Here is a 15,032-nt window from a genome sequence, read left to right on the forward strand (position 1 = left end):
TCCCTTTGATGTCAACAACGATTTCAGTGTAAGGAAAGTTGAGGCAAACCTCGTGATACTAGGACGAGCCAACTTCTTTTAATCCTTGTATTTCCTCATTATGCTAAGGACCAATGCATGATTGTAAATAAACTTGTAAACATTCTTGGCCCTTTCAACACATGATCTGACCCATTTAAACTTACCAATATCCTCCAACATGAGGTCAAGGCAATGGGCCGTACATGAAGACCAATTTTTTTTGGTGTGCCTCTTCATCAAAAGTTTACCTGCAACAAATTTAATTTAGAAATCTTATGAAAGTTTTAAATAAATTTATAAATGTCTTTCCATCAAATTTTCAAAACTTGAAAAGCTAAAACTTGAAAGTTTACCTGCAACAACATGATTTGTTGTTGAATTTGTAGCATCTATCAGATATCTTCTATCTGATTATTGCTCAGAAGGAACTTGAGATACTTCTATACATAATACATATTTGCACATACATACATACATACATACATATATGTATGTATGTATATAAATACTTATATGTATATATACATAATTGTATACACATATGTATATCCATAGACAGTATCTAAATTGGCTATATATATATATATATATATATTAAACTGATTCAATCTGGATTCAACAGCTGTGAATATTCAGCAATCTCACTGTGATTATATCAGAGGCTATAAATCATGAACATGATTCTATTGTTCCTGTCATCGTGAGCCATTTAGTCATGTTATATTACTGACTGTGATCAGAGACTATAATCTGGTAAACACCGATCATGATTGGGTTCCATTGAGACATGGTAATGTATATTGCTAGACGCCGAATGTGAATCATAATCAATGATTAAGGGAAATAAATCATAACCAATGGTTAAGGGTTGTCTCATATAGAGACATGACCGTACGGGCCCAAAGGGCACGTAGAGTCATGTCTCTACATGAGACACAACCATCCAATCTCTATATATACAAGTGGCATTACCACTTGGAAACACATCAATCAATACATGCTATTACCAGCGATCTGCTCACATATATGCACCTGCAAGTAAAAGAAGAGAGCGTCAGCATCATACTTTGAATAGATTTGAAAGCAAGTAAGATATCAGGAATCATCTTGAAAATCTGAATATAACCCTGGTGTGATAAATATCAGATTTAGAGCTGTTGAACTTACCATCATCTGAATATAATTCATAGAATAAAATTCCACCTTTGGTCTTATTTTCCTTAACATTTGTTGTATTATCTGTCACCAACTGCACCACATTTTCTTCCTCCACCTCTTGTATGATTTCCTCCACAACCTCACATAAGTATGTGGCGTGTTTTAAAATGTGAGAAATCATCAATAGATTTTAAGAACATGGTGGAACCTACAAAATTTAAATAGAGTAAAATAGTTAACTATCATGCATCAATCGACAAACTAAAATTTGAATTATTTAATGCATGTAGGAAGTAGAATGATCAATCACCTTTGCAGGAAAAAAGAAAATTTAAGAGTTTTCTATTCCTCCTATCCGTCCAACCATCTGTCATGATAGCGTAACCCATTTGGTTCCATGATTGTCTATGGTTCTTTAGCTCAAGTTTCATATCCTCAACTATTTCTAATAAGAGGGGGCCACTCAATTCAGCATCAGTAGGGGCTTTACACCTGCACTACAAATAGTTACGACATCTATCATGCCTTGCCAATAAGGAGACTCATTACAAACACATTATGATCAAACAAAGTAGATTTTTCAACTTCAAATTCTCAAATTCAAACTATAAATTAAAAAATTTAATTTTAAACTTACAAATAAAAAAAAATCACCTGGCTGCAATAAATGGAATGTCGCAAAAGTACCAAAATTTGGAAATTTACTTTTTGGCAGCATCATGAATCTCTGTGTTCCAACCCATGCTCTCAAGCAAGGGTTGTGCACCAAGAGTAGTACGCCAAAATAACTATTTAATCTCGTCTTTTGCACTCTAGGAGGCAAATATAAATCCAACATGAAAAAGCAGAAGCAATTAAAAAATGTTTTTTTTTTTCAACTTCATAAGCCTGTTTACCACAACAGAGTTCACCACAGCAGAGTTCCAAGCTCGGGACTTGGCAAGTTTGCTCAAAATTGGTCAGACTAGTCCAAGTCTCGGGCCTCACAAACTTGACAAGGCCGCCTTGGCCCAGGACTCGTAGAGCCCTGCTAGGATTTGCCGGGTCCTGCAACTATGCATTTTATGCAACAAATAATAATAGGTTTGCAACAACAGCTCTAATGCAAAAAGCATTCAGTTACAAGGAATACATGTCTCATTGTTTCATAATGACAGCTAAATGCTTTTGGGTACAATATTTGCATCATACAAAACCATTATAACCGAACAAAAATGTAATATAGCTATACATGTTTCTTTTGACTACTAACAGCTACAGATTTTCACTGGAGCACTTTTGATACAACAAATGTAAAAGAATTCTAATTATAGCTCCAACGCATAGAGTTCAGTTGCAAGGAGATGACAAGAACATACCCCTCTTTTTCAATAATGACATTCACAATGCTTTTAGTTACAATATTTACATCATAAAAAATCATTGTAATGGAGAGTGAAAGTAATATGGCGCTCTTGACTCCATGCCTTGTGTGTCCTGTGCTATTGGCCAATATCTTGGCTTGGTTACTTTCATTCTTCATTAAGACCAACCATTTATCAGATGAACATTGGCCATGCATATAAATAATAGCCACTATTTCTGCCTGGAACGTCTGAGCAATAGAAACAAAGAAGAGTTAAATACACCCAGCTTCTGTAGTGCCATACAAGGTGCGACTGTTTGGATTTGTTACACCTCTCACCTAAAAGTACCACAGATCAAAATCTTCATTTTTGCTCCTGCTATGTTACCAATTGGTATCAATTCTGATTCACAAGAATTCGGCTTGTATTAATGACAATTTAATGTTAAGAAGGTGACTCCAGATCCCATGTGACATGTTCTTTCAAGCTAGCTCAGAAACACAGAGAACTACACATGATTATAATACTGCAACCTGCAGCACTTGAGATTTGGAATGTTTCCACACCCTCTGAGATTTTCATATATATCCTGAAAATCTCATAATTATTCTAGTAGTTTGTCAAGCACTTTTTAGCATTACTGATGATTTCTTTAGTTCTTCCATGGTATTTTTAGACTTGAGATATTCTTTTGATTACCTTTAGCCATCTTATTGGAAGTTGTTAAATTGTTGAAGTTTAGAAGAAGCTTTGTAGTCAAACATTGTTTCAGGTGCCTTGGACATAACACATGAAGCCAATATATAGGATTGCATTGCAGTTAGTTAAGGACGTGGATTTTCAATTTCATCTCGACAATCTCATTATTTGTTTAGCTTGTAGATCTAACTGATTATGATTCAACTAATTATATCTATGGTTTTACGGTTTTACTGTAGTTTAGATAGACTTCTGATGTTTTTTGATTACTTCTGTCTTCCTTACTCTTAGAGATCTAAAATTATTAACATTAGAAGACATTTTGTAGCTAATTGTCGTTCTGGGCACACTAGACATAATAGAATTATCTGATCTGTTGGAGTTCATCACACTATGTCGATATTATATGTTCTTTAGGGTTCTCTCTAAAGTCTGCAATTGAGAGGATGCTTTCTTTCTTATAGGATATGCAATTGGATCTGTAGAAGGTCGTATTGCGTTGGAGTTTATTGATTCCTCTGAAGCAGCTGAGGCAAATACGTAAGTATTTTGTAAATCAAGCTGTTCACAACATGATATTTATCTATGGGGAAAAGAGTGAGATTTTTTTAAATATATAAATGCAGATGGATTTTCTATTATATCTTTGTCCCATATTGAGTGCTCAATAAATTTTCACAGTTACCTTGAACTGATCTGGAATATATTCTGTAAATTATCTTTTGATTGTAATAAATCGTCTCAAAGTATGTATTTTGGAATCTCTGATGATCAGCATATTTTTGACAAGTTGAAACATTTAAATGATTTTGAATATTGATAAACATATTTTACAAATATTCAGGGGCCCAGCTTATCCAAGATAAAGAACTCAGACAGATTCCAAAGGGATTGTGTTGTGGTGAAATCTAATTTGTAAAGTGAGTTGGCGGGTCCGAGGGAAGAGAAAATGAACCATAAGTGAGAAATGGATAGGAAAAATCAATCCTAGTTGTGTTGACATAATGCAAAAATCCAAACAAACAAAGAGAAAAAATCAGCAGCACTGTAAATACCCAAGTCAACCCAGAGGAAGACCAAAAAAACTGTGCAGCAGGCAATGGAAGGAGAATCCATGTGCCAAGTATGAAACCCAAAACATTTATTCTACAAATCTGACGAGAGAAGCTCAGTGTGCTAAGAGGAGGGGAGACAGAGAAGAAACGCCAATAAGGAATAGAGAGGCTAGAGGGAAGTGAGATAAAGCACCACATTGGTAGATGGAAAGAACAATGGTGCCACAAAGTGGAAGCGCCAAATTACAAAAAAAACTAGAGTCAAACATAGAAGAAACACAATGAAAGGCAAGGAGTGCATAGAGCAAGAAGGGTTGTACAAAGGGAGAGCAAAAGGGAAGTAAATAAATAGGAAAATCACATGTACTTACCCACAAGATGTTTCTTTCCATTAAAAATAAAGAATTGAATGTTCTTTGAACAGGTTTGCATTGCAGGTATATTCTTGTTTCTATCAAACTGATAGAACCTATTTGTTGTGCTCATGTTTGCCAGTCTGTCAATCACATTTTGCTTTTCTCTCTTCATATTAATAAGATGACATTACTCAAATTGTCTAGTTAGGAACATTTCCTTTCATAGAAGATTCTAAATTTGCCAATAAATTACTATCACTCTCTTTTCTTTTCTAATAATCTTAGAATTGCCCCAGCAGTGGAATGAGAACAAAATTGATCATCTCATGCATGCTATCTACAAGGGGTTGATCAATAAGAGATCAATTTTCTCTAGATGGCCCAAGACAATCCACATATCTGATTTCTCCCAAGAAGTCAACGACTTTATCACCCTTTTGAGGAGAGTTTGTGGTCTCAAAGAATCCAATCACTTTGAGACATGGATGTACAAATTCGTCTATGAGATTCTTGAACGAAAGGAACCTATCTACTAAACAATATGTGAATTGTTGGTTCATGTGAAGAGCTCTCTCTTATTTTGCATGAATTCATATTCGGTTTACATTGCTGCAACTATGGGAACATTTTAGGACTCTACCAAACGAGACAGGGCCCTAGTTCCCATCTAGAGCTATTATGAACTGCTAAGCACTCTCACGCAGAGTAAGCACCATTACAGAAGGGTACATGATGCCTTCTATGGGAATTTCAGGTGTCGTTTTAATAAGGAGTTGGCAACAAAGAGAGTGTCAAATGAAGCTTGGGAAAAGGTGAGTCAATACAAAATGATATTCCTACAATTTCCAACTTTTACCTACATAAGAGTTGGTTATTTCGAAGGAGAGCCATACACCTTGCGGAGGTATCCTACTGATAGGAATATCCTCATGGAGTTAGCAAGACAACTCATGGCTGTGTAGTAAAATCAAACTAGTCAACAGAGGCCCGGGTTTGGAATTTCCTCCACAAATCCTCCTCATATAGGCAAGTATTCCTTAACTACAGTGTACAAAGCCAAGGCTATGGAATCTGAACTTCAACTAATCACATTGATGAAGTTCAAATCTAGAGTAGACTTTGATTTTAGAGGTATGTATTCCAAAATGACGAGGGCATTCACCCATGTTCATTGCATGGAGGATGTATCGATAGCTCTGCGCAGTGAGGTAGATGTGGCTAGAATGGATTATTGTTGGCTTAGTTTGTGACAGATTGTTGATCTTGACTTAGTCCCTATTCTAGAAAGGGTTGAGGATGATGACATGATTTTGGATAAAGAATTTCATGATAATCAATTGGAGAAGCTTCTTCCTATTCTCATCCAGTGGCAACAGAAAGAAACGATGTCAATCTTTGATAGATTTCAAGACATCTTGATGAACATCAATTCATGGTTGAAATGAAGCAATCTAAAGATAATCAAGTTGAAAGCGGGGGTAGATTGCAGTCATTTTGGGCCAATAGGTAGGAAATCCAGGTTGAAGTTAAGAAGAAAGACAGTTCATCCACTTCTGAACGGGAGAAAAGTTTCAAACTAAAACTCAAGGAAGGAAAGGTTATCATGCCTAAATCACATTCTTGACCAGCTCCTTGTAGAGCACATGAATCAAAAGATGAAGAAGTAGTGATCATTTTCCCCTCAAATCGGTGAAACAACCAAGAACCATCTATCCTAGATATATATTCTTGGCTGCAATAGATACTAATGTGGATTCTTTCTTTGAAGTATTCATACCTACCAATCCTATCTCCGAGGTGAATATTTCAGCAATATCTATCTCTTCTACGGTCCCTCTTGTTCTCACCTTGGAACAATACAAAAGCTTGGATAATGTTTTGGAAGCTTTCTCTTCTTTTTCGACTCTTCAAGAGGGGCACACTTCGTAACTTGGTACCTTGACTACAAGATTCAAGATGTTCATATCAGATTCATTGCATAGAACACCCATGGTTTCAGCTATACAAATAGAGTCGTGCACTATGACGACTGAGATACAGTTTGGATCAATGTCTTCCATAGCCACCATTCTAGTTTCAACAGAAGAAGATTTCAACTTGCCTTCATGGTTAGACAATATAACTGTGAAGAGAAGAAGGATCGAGCTGTCATCGGAGGATCTTCCTTCAAAGAAGAATAAACCTAAACTCCTTGTATGAAAGACAAAAGTTGTCTCCAGAATCCATGCTCGGAGTTGTGAGGCAACTCATCTTAGTATATTACAAATAGTGCATCGATCATGTGCATACCAGGACCAAATTACCCCATGTACATAGTTAGTCGATTCAACGTACCTTGTGTTGCTATCATGAATGAAAACATTTTCAATCCAACTAAGAATTTCACTCCAACTAAGGTCATAGAAATCTCTAATGTCAAATGATTCCGGGAATTCAAGATTTTGCCAGCCCTTATTTAGGGATGATACAAATCCCTCCAACTCCTCCAATCAATGGCTGCAATCAACTACAAGATAAACAACGATCATGCATACCTCATACCCTAAAACTAGAGCAGCTCCATATGCATTTTGAGGAAGTAATGCCAATAACTATTCCAATAGTGTCTTCATGCTCAAACAATTCTGAATCTGCAATGCCACCATTCATCTTGTTGGGCAGATATTTTACAATTGACTGTCTATACAAATTCTATTGCAAAAATAGGGTTAATAGGCATAGTGTGTGATATAGTCACTCCTACCTTAAGAGGAAGGCTCCCTCTTCTCACTGTTCCTTAGATCAACTCAAGGTAAGGAAACAGTTAAGAGATATTGTAAAGGGGTGTTACCAATATTCTTTTCTCTTATTTCAAGAAAGAATCCGCTTACTCGTGGATTGAGTAATGGGAAAGATTGATCTCTACAACTACACTTCTATCTTAAAGTTGGAAACAATGACATAGATAAACTAACACCAATTCATAGGCTGATTGAAAGCGTACCGGCTTAGATCTATGTCTAGTTTTATAAGAATAACTATGAAGCTCATAGACTCCTATGCAATTCTTTTAAAGATAGATCTCTACTATTGGAGTGCACAAACTTCCAGAAGTAGATGATTTCTAAGGTATAATTCTAATAAATTGCATGAATATAAGATTGTAATATTACCCATAGTCACAACTTCTAGTGTATATCATTGCAATTGCTTCCAGTCACATCTTTGAATTCAATTTCTTCTCATACTCACTTTGCTTTGATACACATACAAGAATAACATGAATTAAAGATAGTAAATGCAAATTGTAGTCACAGCTTCCAATTTGTTCCAACACAATTATATTCACCTTTCTTTCAAATTTGCTACACAATAACAATTATGCTGGCACAAGTTTGGCAGAGCTCTCTTGCATATAAAAAAAGATGATTATTTACAATGAAGGGCACTCCTTTATATAGGCCAAGGAGTGAGAAAAGAATGGAGAAAAAGGTGGGAGGAAGTCAACCGTCTCGACTAAGTCAAATAAGAAGATCTATTGGATTACATGACTGAAGGTTTGTGTAATTGGATTACATGCACATGGATTATAAGCGACCTACTTTCTGAATCTGTAAAGCTGAAAATACACTTGAAAAAATGTTGAAATTGTTGATTCAGAATGAATCAATCCTATAGGTTATTAGCAAAGGCCTTGTACTTGGTGATGTAATTGTGGATGATCATAGGTTGGGAGTTCCTGTATTTTGGGCCACTCCATTCACCTTGATAACCGTGGTGTTGCATCTTTTGATAGCCTTTGATTCTCTTCGATGAATCACAAGTTGTCATTTGAAAACTTGATGTAATCAAGCTTTTCTCATTGCATAGTTGTTGTGAATTCTCCTTTGTCAGATTTGCACATTCTGTAGTTTGCGGCACTTTAAAAACCTTCTCAATGATGCTTGGATGTAAACTCAGAACAACTTTCTCTTCAACATCTTTAACTGATTTTTATTTGAAACAGATTGCTTAGCGCATTCCAACATGAACTCAGGTTCTAGGGCGGCCATTCAGAAAGTGGAGATAAATGAATTATTATTTCTTTTGATTGGAAGCATACCTTCTTGACAAGATGTCTCTATTATCTGAAGAAATTTTGACATATGTTGACTTGAAGAGTTTGCCATGACATGAAAATTTTCAAAGGTTGGAAACATCATCTGATGGGGTTGGATTTATGAAAGCTTCAGGATTTGAGTTGCAATGCCCAATTTAGATACTTAATGATTGCTTTGTAAGGCTGGAAATGATTGGAACAGCTTGTATTTTGGGCAAAGATGGCCAAATTCAGGTTTTCCAAGGTGAACTGCATGTAGGAAAAATAGGGCTTTGTTTTTGAATGGCTAAAAATGCAAGTCTGAAGCATATAGATATGTGCGAGATGAGAGTTTATATGTTAAAAAATGTGTTTTTTTTTTTTTGCCAAAAATAGGGTTTTGGAGATGCAATTACATGTGGTAAAAAAACTCTATCATTTTTACTTGGTGTAAATATGTAATCGGGTTTTGGAAGTGTGATTACATATTTAGGAATATGGAATTCAGATGTATTTACTATTTGGAGATGGATTGAATATGGAAGATGAAAACATGGAAGATACTTGCATTCGTTTGGTGAAAATTCCAACTTTCCTTCTTCAACAAACAAAAACAAGCAACAACGTATATACAAAAAAAAAAAAAAAAAAAAAAACGAAAATGAAGAACATACCTCTTGCTTTGATTCGATTGGTTAAGCATCAACACTTCGACCTTGCATGCAAATTCATTTTTGATTTGAAGAACTTCGAGAGCAAAGAGTAACATTTGGAGGAAGAAGTTGGAATGAACTTGTTCTCTCCAAAATCGAGTTTCACAAGTGTGTTTGCATGTAAAGATCAAATGCTTTGAAAAATTCAAACCTTAGGTCCAAATCGTGGTTTGTAGATGCAAATACATGTGCCAAATGGTGCAAATGCTTTCTTAAGTGCAGATCACACTTCTTGGAGTGATTTTCTTTGTTGAAAGTGTCTTCTCAAGGTAAATCGTGGCTTACAACTTGCATTACATGTACATGAAATGATGCAAATGCTTGTATGCATGTCCTTCCCTTCCAACGCCTTGGCAAAACGTGGTTCTTGAATTGCTTTGCATATCAAAAAATGGTGAAGTTTTCTGCAAATCGTGGTTTGAATGCCTTATTACATGCTATGTTTTTGCATAAAATGACTGAATTGGGTTTCAAAAGGCCCTTTTCATACAACGTTTTAGCCTTTAAGACTCAAATCGGGGTTCGCAAGTTGAAATGCATAAAATCATGTATAAGCTGAAATTGGGGTTCTTGAGGTTCATTACATGGGATAATTTCCCTCAAAGCTAAAAATGCAGTTTGAAAAAGGTATTGCATGTAATGCAAATGCATGCTTTTGAATGCCTAGAGCAAAATTGGGGTTTGAAGGATACATTGCATGTTTTAAATGACTTGTATATGCATAACCAAGCTCCAACTAACTTGGGCACCCAAGTAGAAAACAATCCTTTGGTAAGTTATGGGTTGGAGAATCATTTACATATTTATAATGTATTTATTCCATGCAAATCGTGGTTTGAAAGACTCATTACATGTTTCAAAAATGCATGAAACTTGGAAAATCGAGGTTCGGAGAACCATTTCCATGTTTTAAAAACACATGTATTTCATCTCTTTGGTAAATCGTGGTTCTTAGATGCCATTACATGTTTGTATTTTGCATGTATTTGACCAAATTGTGATTTGGAGACTCATTTACACATTTTAAAATGCAAGTGAAACCACCCAACTAGTTGTTTTGGTGAGAAACTAGTGGTTTTGAAGCCAAAAATGTGTTTTAGAAAGGCAATTACATGTATTTCATTATCGAATAACATATAATTGACTTGTATCACTTAAAGTTTCTATTTATCACATGTCTATTTGATTCACTTAAGTGAATCTCGCTTTAAAGGGTCCATTACATATTTACACAAACATATTTTACATATTATGTGTAAATATGTTCAAAAAGTGAGATTTTACTTAAATGTTATAAGCTGAAATATTAAAGTAAATCTCAACATCAAAGTATAACATAAAGTGCACCATAATGACTTCAATCACTTAAGTTATAAATTTAAAGTCAAAAAGTAACTTAAAAACATAGCATAAAGTGATTTTAAGTTACATATTTCAAATATGCAACTCAACATTAAAATATAAGGTCCATATTTTAAATATGCAGTTGAGGTTCTAAACCCCACTTTTTGTGCACTTAAACCTTAATATCTTTTGATTAATAGCTTCGATCAAGCCCCAAGATTATCTGAAATCGAAGGTAAGACCAAAAGCAAGAGATTGAAGGAAATAGAGAGGTAAAAATAATCCAAACAAACATTCAAAATTGCAAGAAAGACTTTGAAGGACTCAAAAATTAAGTATAGGCTAACAAACTGAAAATATGAAAAAGACTTGATTAAAGCCTTCAGTAAAAGACTCAACATACCAATTGGGAATAATTGATTGATATATCTTTGCCAATCAAATAGTGAGTTACCTTAGAGAAATATGAAACTTAATTCAAAAAGTTTCGTAGTGTTGCCTTTGTTTTGTGATGACAAAATGAAGGACAACACATCTGTACTCCATCATAAGATGGTCTAAAAGATGAGGGTTCTGCTAGGTGACCTTCTATGAGAGATAAGTCGTCAAACTCATCCTATACAACCAAATGTTCAATCAATTTTACATTATGGTTGTCTTCATCTTCATTTAAGGACATGGCTTTAGTGGATGATCCACTAAGCATGTGCTCAGCTATCTCATTATCATCTTAAATTTGAGCTTCCAATGGGGTCTCTAAAAGATTTGTTTGCTGCCTGCCGTGATTCCTAGGACTTCTGTTACATCCCAAATTTTGACCTAGCTTGAAATATAGCCGTTGAGGTTCACATGAGGTCAGTTGGCAGTTAATTTCATATTTAGTCATTATGATTTCAAGTGAAGATGACATGTTAGTTGATCATTAATTGCAAATTCATGGAATTAAGATGAAAGGTAGATTTGATTATTTATAATTTATAATTTAATTACAGAGAAATTCCTTGCAGGGAGCATGTCGAAGGAGTGGAAACATTGTTAGAAAAGAATTAGGCAGGGCATCACCATCACTGGCAAATGGATAAAGGACCTAGCGATTTGAAACAGGATACACTCGTGGAATTGCATGAGTTATTTAAATAAATAATTTAAATAAAATAATTGGATTAAAATATAAAACGTATCTTAAAGGGTTTTAATTTATCTTTTGTCATAGTATTTTTAATAATTGTTTATAAATGTTCATTTAAATATAATCAAATGATTTGGCTCCATTATCATTTAATAATTTAATAGTTGTACATTATAATGATCGAATTATAATAATTGTATTATTATAATCTTCGAATTTTTAATCTTCCAACTTATGTTCTTGCTTTTAACGGATTAATGTTGGCATGTTTATTAGAATTTATTTATTTATTTTTAAACTCATAAAAACTTCTTGGGAATTCGAATAGATCTTGTAACTGCAGGTAGCCGAATAGCCAAGCCGACCTTTAGAGAAGAGTTTCGATGATTGTTTTGGGGATAACCTTTTCCTCTCTGTATTTTCGTGACCCTTCTAATCTCCTGTTATTGCTTTCAATCAATGTCACGAGTTGAAAAGAGGGCGTGGGCGAGATGAAATAACATCAGGGAATAGTGATATGGCATACGTTTTGCTCTCTTCATTATTCTTTCCGTTTATGGTTTTCATATGATGTGATGTTGTTTGAGTTTCGGCTGCTTGTGTGTTCGAGCTGTAGCAATACTTGAAGACAATTTGGCTCATCTCTTCTAAATGTACGGATGTTTATTTCTGTTATCCTTTGTGTCTTGGAAGCATTTTCTTGTGACTCAATTGCCGAGTCATCTTCAACTGATTGTTTTTTTTTAGCCATCAGTTCCTATATTAATCACACTGGTTCATGTTGCCAATTCATTTTGTGGTTACCTTCAACAATCTGAACAGTTCATAGGCAATGGTTTTGACTTGTAACGACTTCTAAATTATGATTGGTTTGATGAACAGACAACAAATATTTGAAAAGAAAGTTTTCTTTCTTCGGTAAGACTCCTTGTTTTTGTATTGTGTTCTAGAAAATACAAAGGAGAACTATTACTAGCAGTTTGTGACTTTCGTACTTTCGGTTCTGTGAATAATTCAATGAGGTTGTGTTAGGTATCAAGTATTGTTTTCTAGAGTACATATGTGAATGAAGATTATATTGAGATTGTGTTTTTTGTTGAAATCGATCAGCGTGTATGATTGTATTTTTGATATAAGCGTGCATAATGATTTGTATGGTTGTATTTTGATAAAAGGAAGAATAACCATTTGCGGATGAGATTGTAATTTGTTTTGAGTTATATTGCATGTGAGTCTAAGAGTCTATGATACTGATTCTCAGTATCGTATAATAAATGTATTGTTCTGTGCATATGCTGACTTGGCATTGTGCAAGAGCCGATGGTTGAACTGGCCGCTTATTCTGGAGTTTTGAAAGATGCTCGTAGTAGTTGTCAGTTCTCTTTTTCTTTTGGTTGCCTCATGGTTGAATAACGCTCTTATTTGCTCTTCTTGATTCATTCTATGTGTTATTTGAGGTGTGTATCTGGAAGTGTTACCAGATGGCTACAATGACTATGTCAAAGATTGAATTTATGCCTGCATTTAGTTTAGCAAGTTCTATGATCATCAGTTAAGAGCCAGAATAAGATGAAATAGGTACAAGGTATAACAATAAAGATATTTGATGGCACCAAGGATTCACTGGCTAGATGGCCTGATAATGGTGAGGAGATGTGAGTAAACCGTAAAGAAACCATGCAATAACGATGTTCAACAACAAACAAAAATATACATATATCCATAATAAATGAAATAGCTCATGCATATTCCGGTTAAGGTGATCTCCTGCTACCATGTCGTATGACATGCTATATATATCATGATGCCTAGTGGATGGAATGATGTTCCCTGTCAATTCTGGGTAGGGAGGGCCTTTCTCGTTAGAGATCGTGTTGGGATATATATTGAGGTCCGAGGTTGGGTGGTAAAGCCCCTGGCAATGTTTCACCTCTCTCAAGATGTCAGATATGCATCAAACAGAGATAAGCCATGAAATCAATTGTTTATCGGAAACAGGTATTATCATTTTTGTTTATGAGAAGGTAAGATTAAATTGAGTTATTTCATTGTTATCATCATTTTGCTTCATATAAATGAATATTGAATATAAGTAATTATCTAATCTTGAGAAATTGTCACAGATAAGCAATCGGAAGGAAAAGAAATCCAAAGCCCTAATTGAATCCGTGGTATCAAAAACCTTAGTTGAATCCGTGGTTGCGGAACCCCTAAATTGAATCCGTCGTCGTGGAAATCCTAGATAAAATTGTTGAATTTTAGGATCTCTGATAGATGAACAATTACAAATATGTGCAATTAATTTCTGAATGAAACAAGCAGAGTAACTTGACTTATCTTGCAGTGTTTGGAGCAGACTCTTGAATTCTTCCTTCCTTAGCGATGATTGCTTCCTGCGAATCACTGTAGGTATATGTTAACAATGAAATTGCAATATTGTAGAATATCGACTACTGCAGGTACTGGTATATTTGATTGTAATTTTTTTTATATCTTCACTGCAGGTCGATATACTCATATATGTATATTTTGAATAGACATGACCCCGAAGAGTCATGTCTCTACGTGGCCCATGGGCCACGTAGGGACATGCCTCTTCGGCGGCATGTTTAACAATATTGTTACCGCTAACAAAACTTTATATGCGGATAACAATACATAACCGATAACCTCATGTTATCGGCACCCGATAATGATATTGAACATATCATTCACAGCGCGGGTATTATCTCAGTCGAGGGTAATACTGAGCAGAGGCATATCGACACCATCTTAGTCGATAGTAATATGCAGTGACACATCGACACCATCTTAGTCGATGATTAATTCATATTAATAATGTGCAGTCCGACAATGATATCTGTCATGAGCAATATACAAACCAACAGCAAAGCAGTCGGATCAGACAATATAAAACATATGTATACTGTTTATAAATAACAACAAATATATAATAGAGGTGTATGTATACGTACACGCATGCATACATTAATATGAATACGTGTATGTATAGATATACCTCTGTTATATATTAAACAGTAACATATGTATAACTTCTTAGAATGAAGGACAGATATCAGGGTCGAACTATTTTACTTATTTCTCTGAAATAATAACATCATAGAAGATTCAGATATTCTTCTCCAGATGCTAA

The 15,032-nt window shown here is 34.9% G+C and overlaps 1 protein-coding gene across 4 annotated transcripts in view; it reads left to right on the forward strand.

Annotated features, from left to right (window-relative positions):
* Positions 1-15,032, forward strand: part of LOC149568190 (mitotic checkpoint protein BUB3.1-like) — a 92,919-nt gene that overhangs the window by 57,692 nt on the left and 20,195 nt on the right. For 2 of the 4 annotated variants that reach the window (XR_016362519.1, XM_089821194.1), the window contains exon 5: positions 3,689-3,764. The exons of the other annotated variants lie outside the window; for them this stretch is intronic. Coding sequence is in view for 1 of the 2 variants with exons in the window: in XM_089821194.1 (XP_089677320.1) it covers positions 3,689-3,764 (76 nt within the window). In the remaining variant the exon portion in view is untranslated. The remainder of the gene's footprint in view (positions 1-3,688; positions 3,765-15,032) is intronic. 4 annotated transcript variants of the gene reach the window in all.

This window comes from Cupressus sempervirens, chromosome 3 (genome assembly GCF_028749045.1).
Source record: "Cupressus sempervirens isolate cs-2001-9-10 chromosome 3, ASM2874904v1, whole genome shotgun sequence".
Classification (NCBI taxonomy): domain Eukaryota; kingdom Viridiplantae; phylum Streptophyta; class Pinopsida; order Cupressales; family Cupressaceae; genus Cupressus; species Cupressus sempervirens.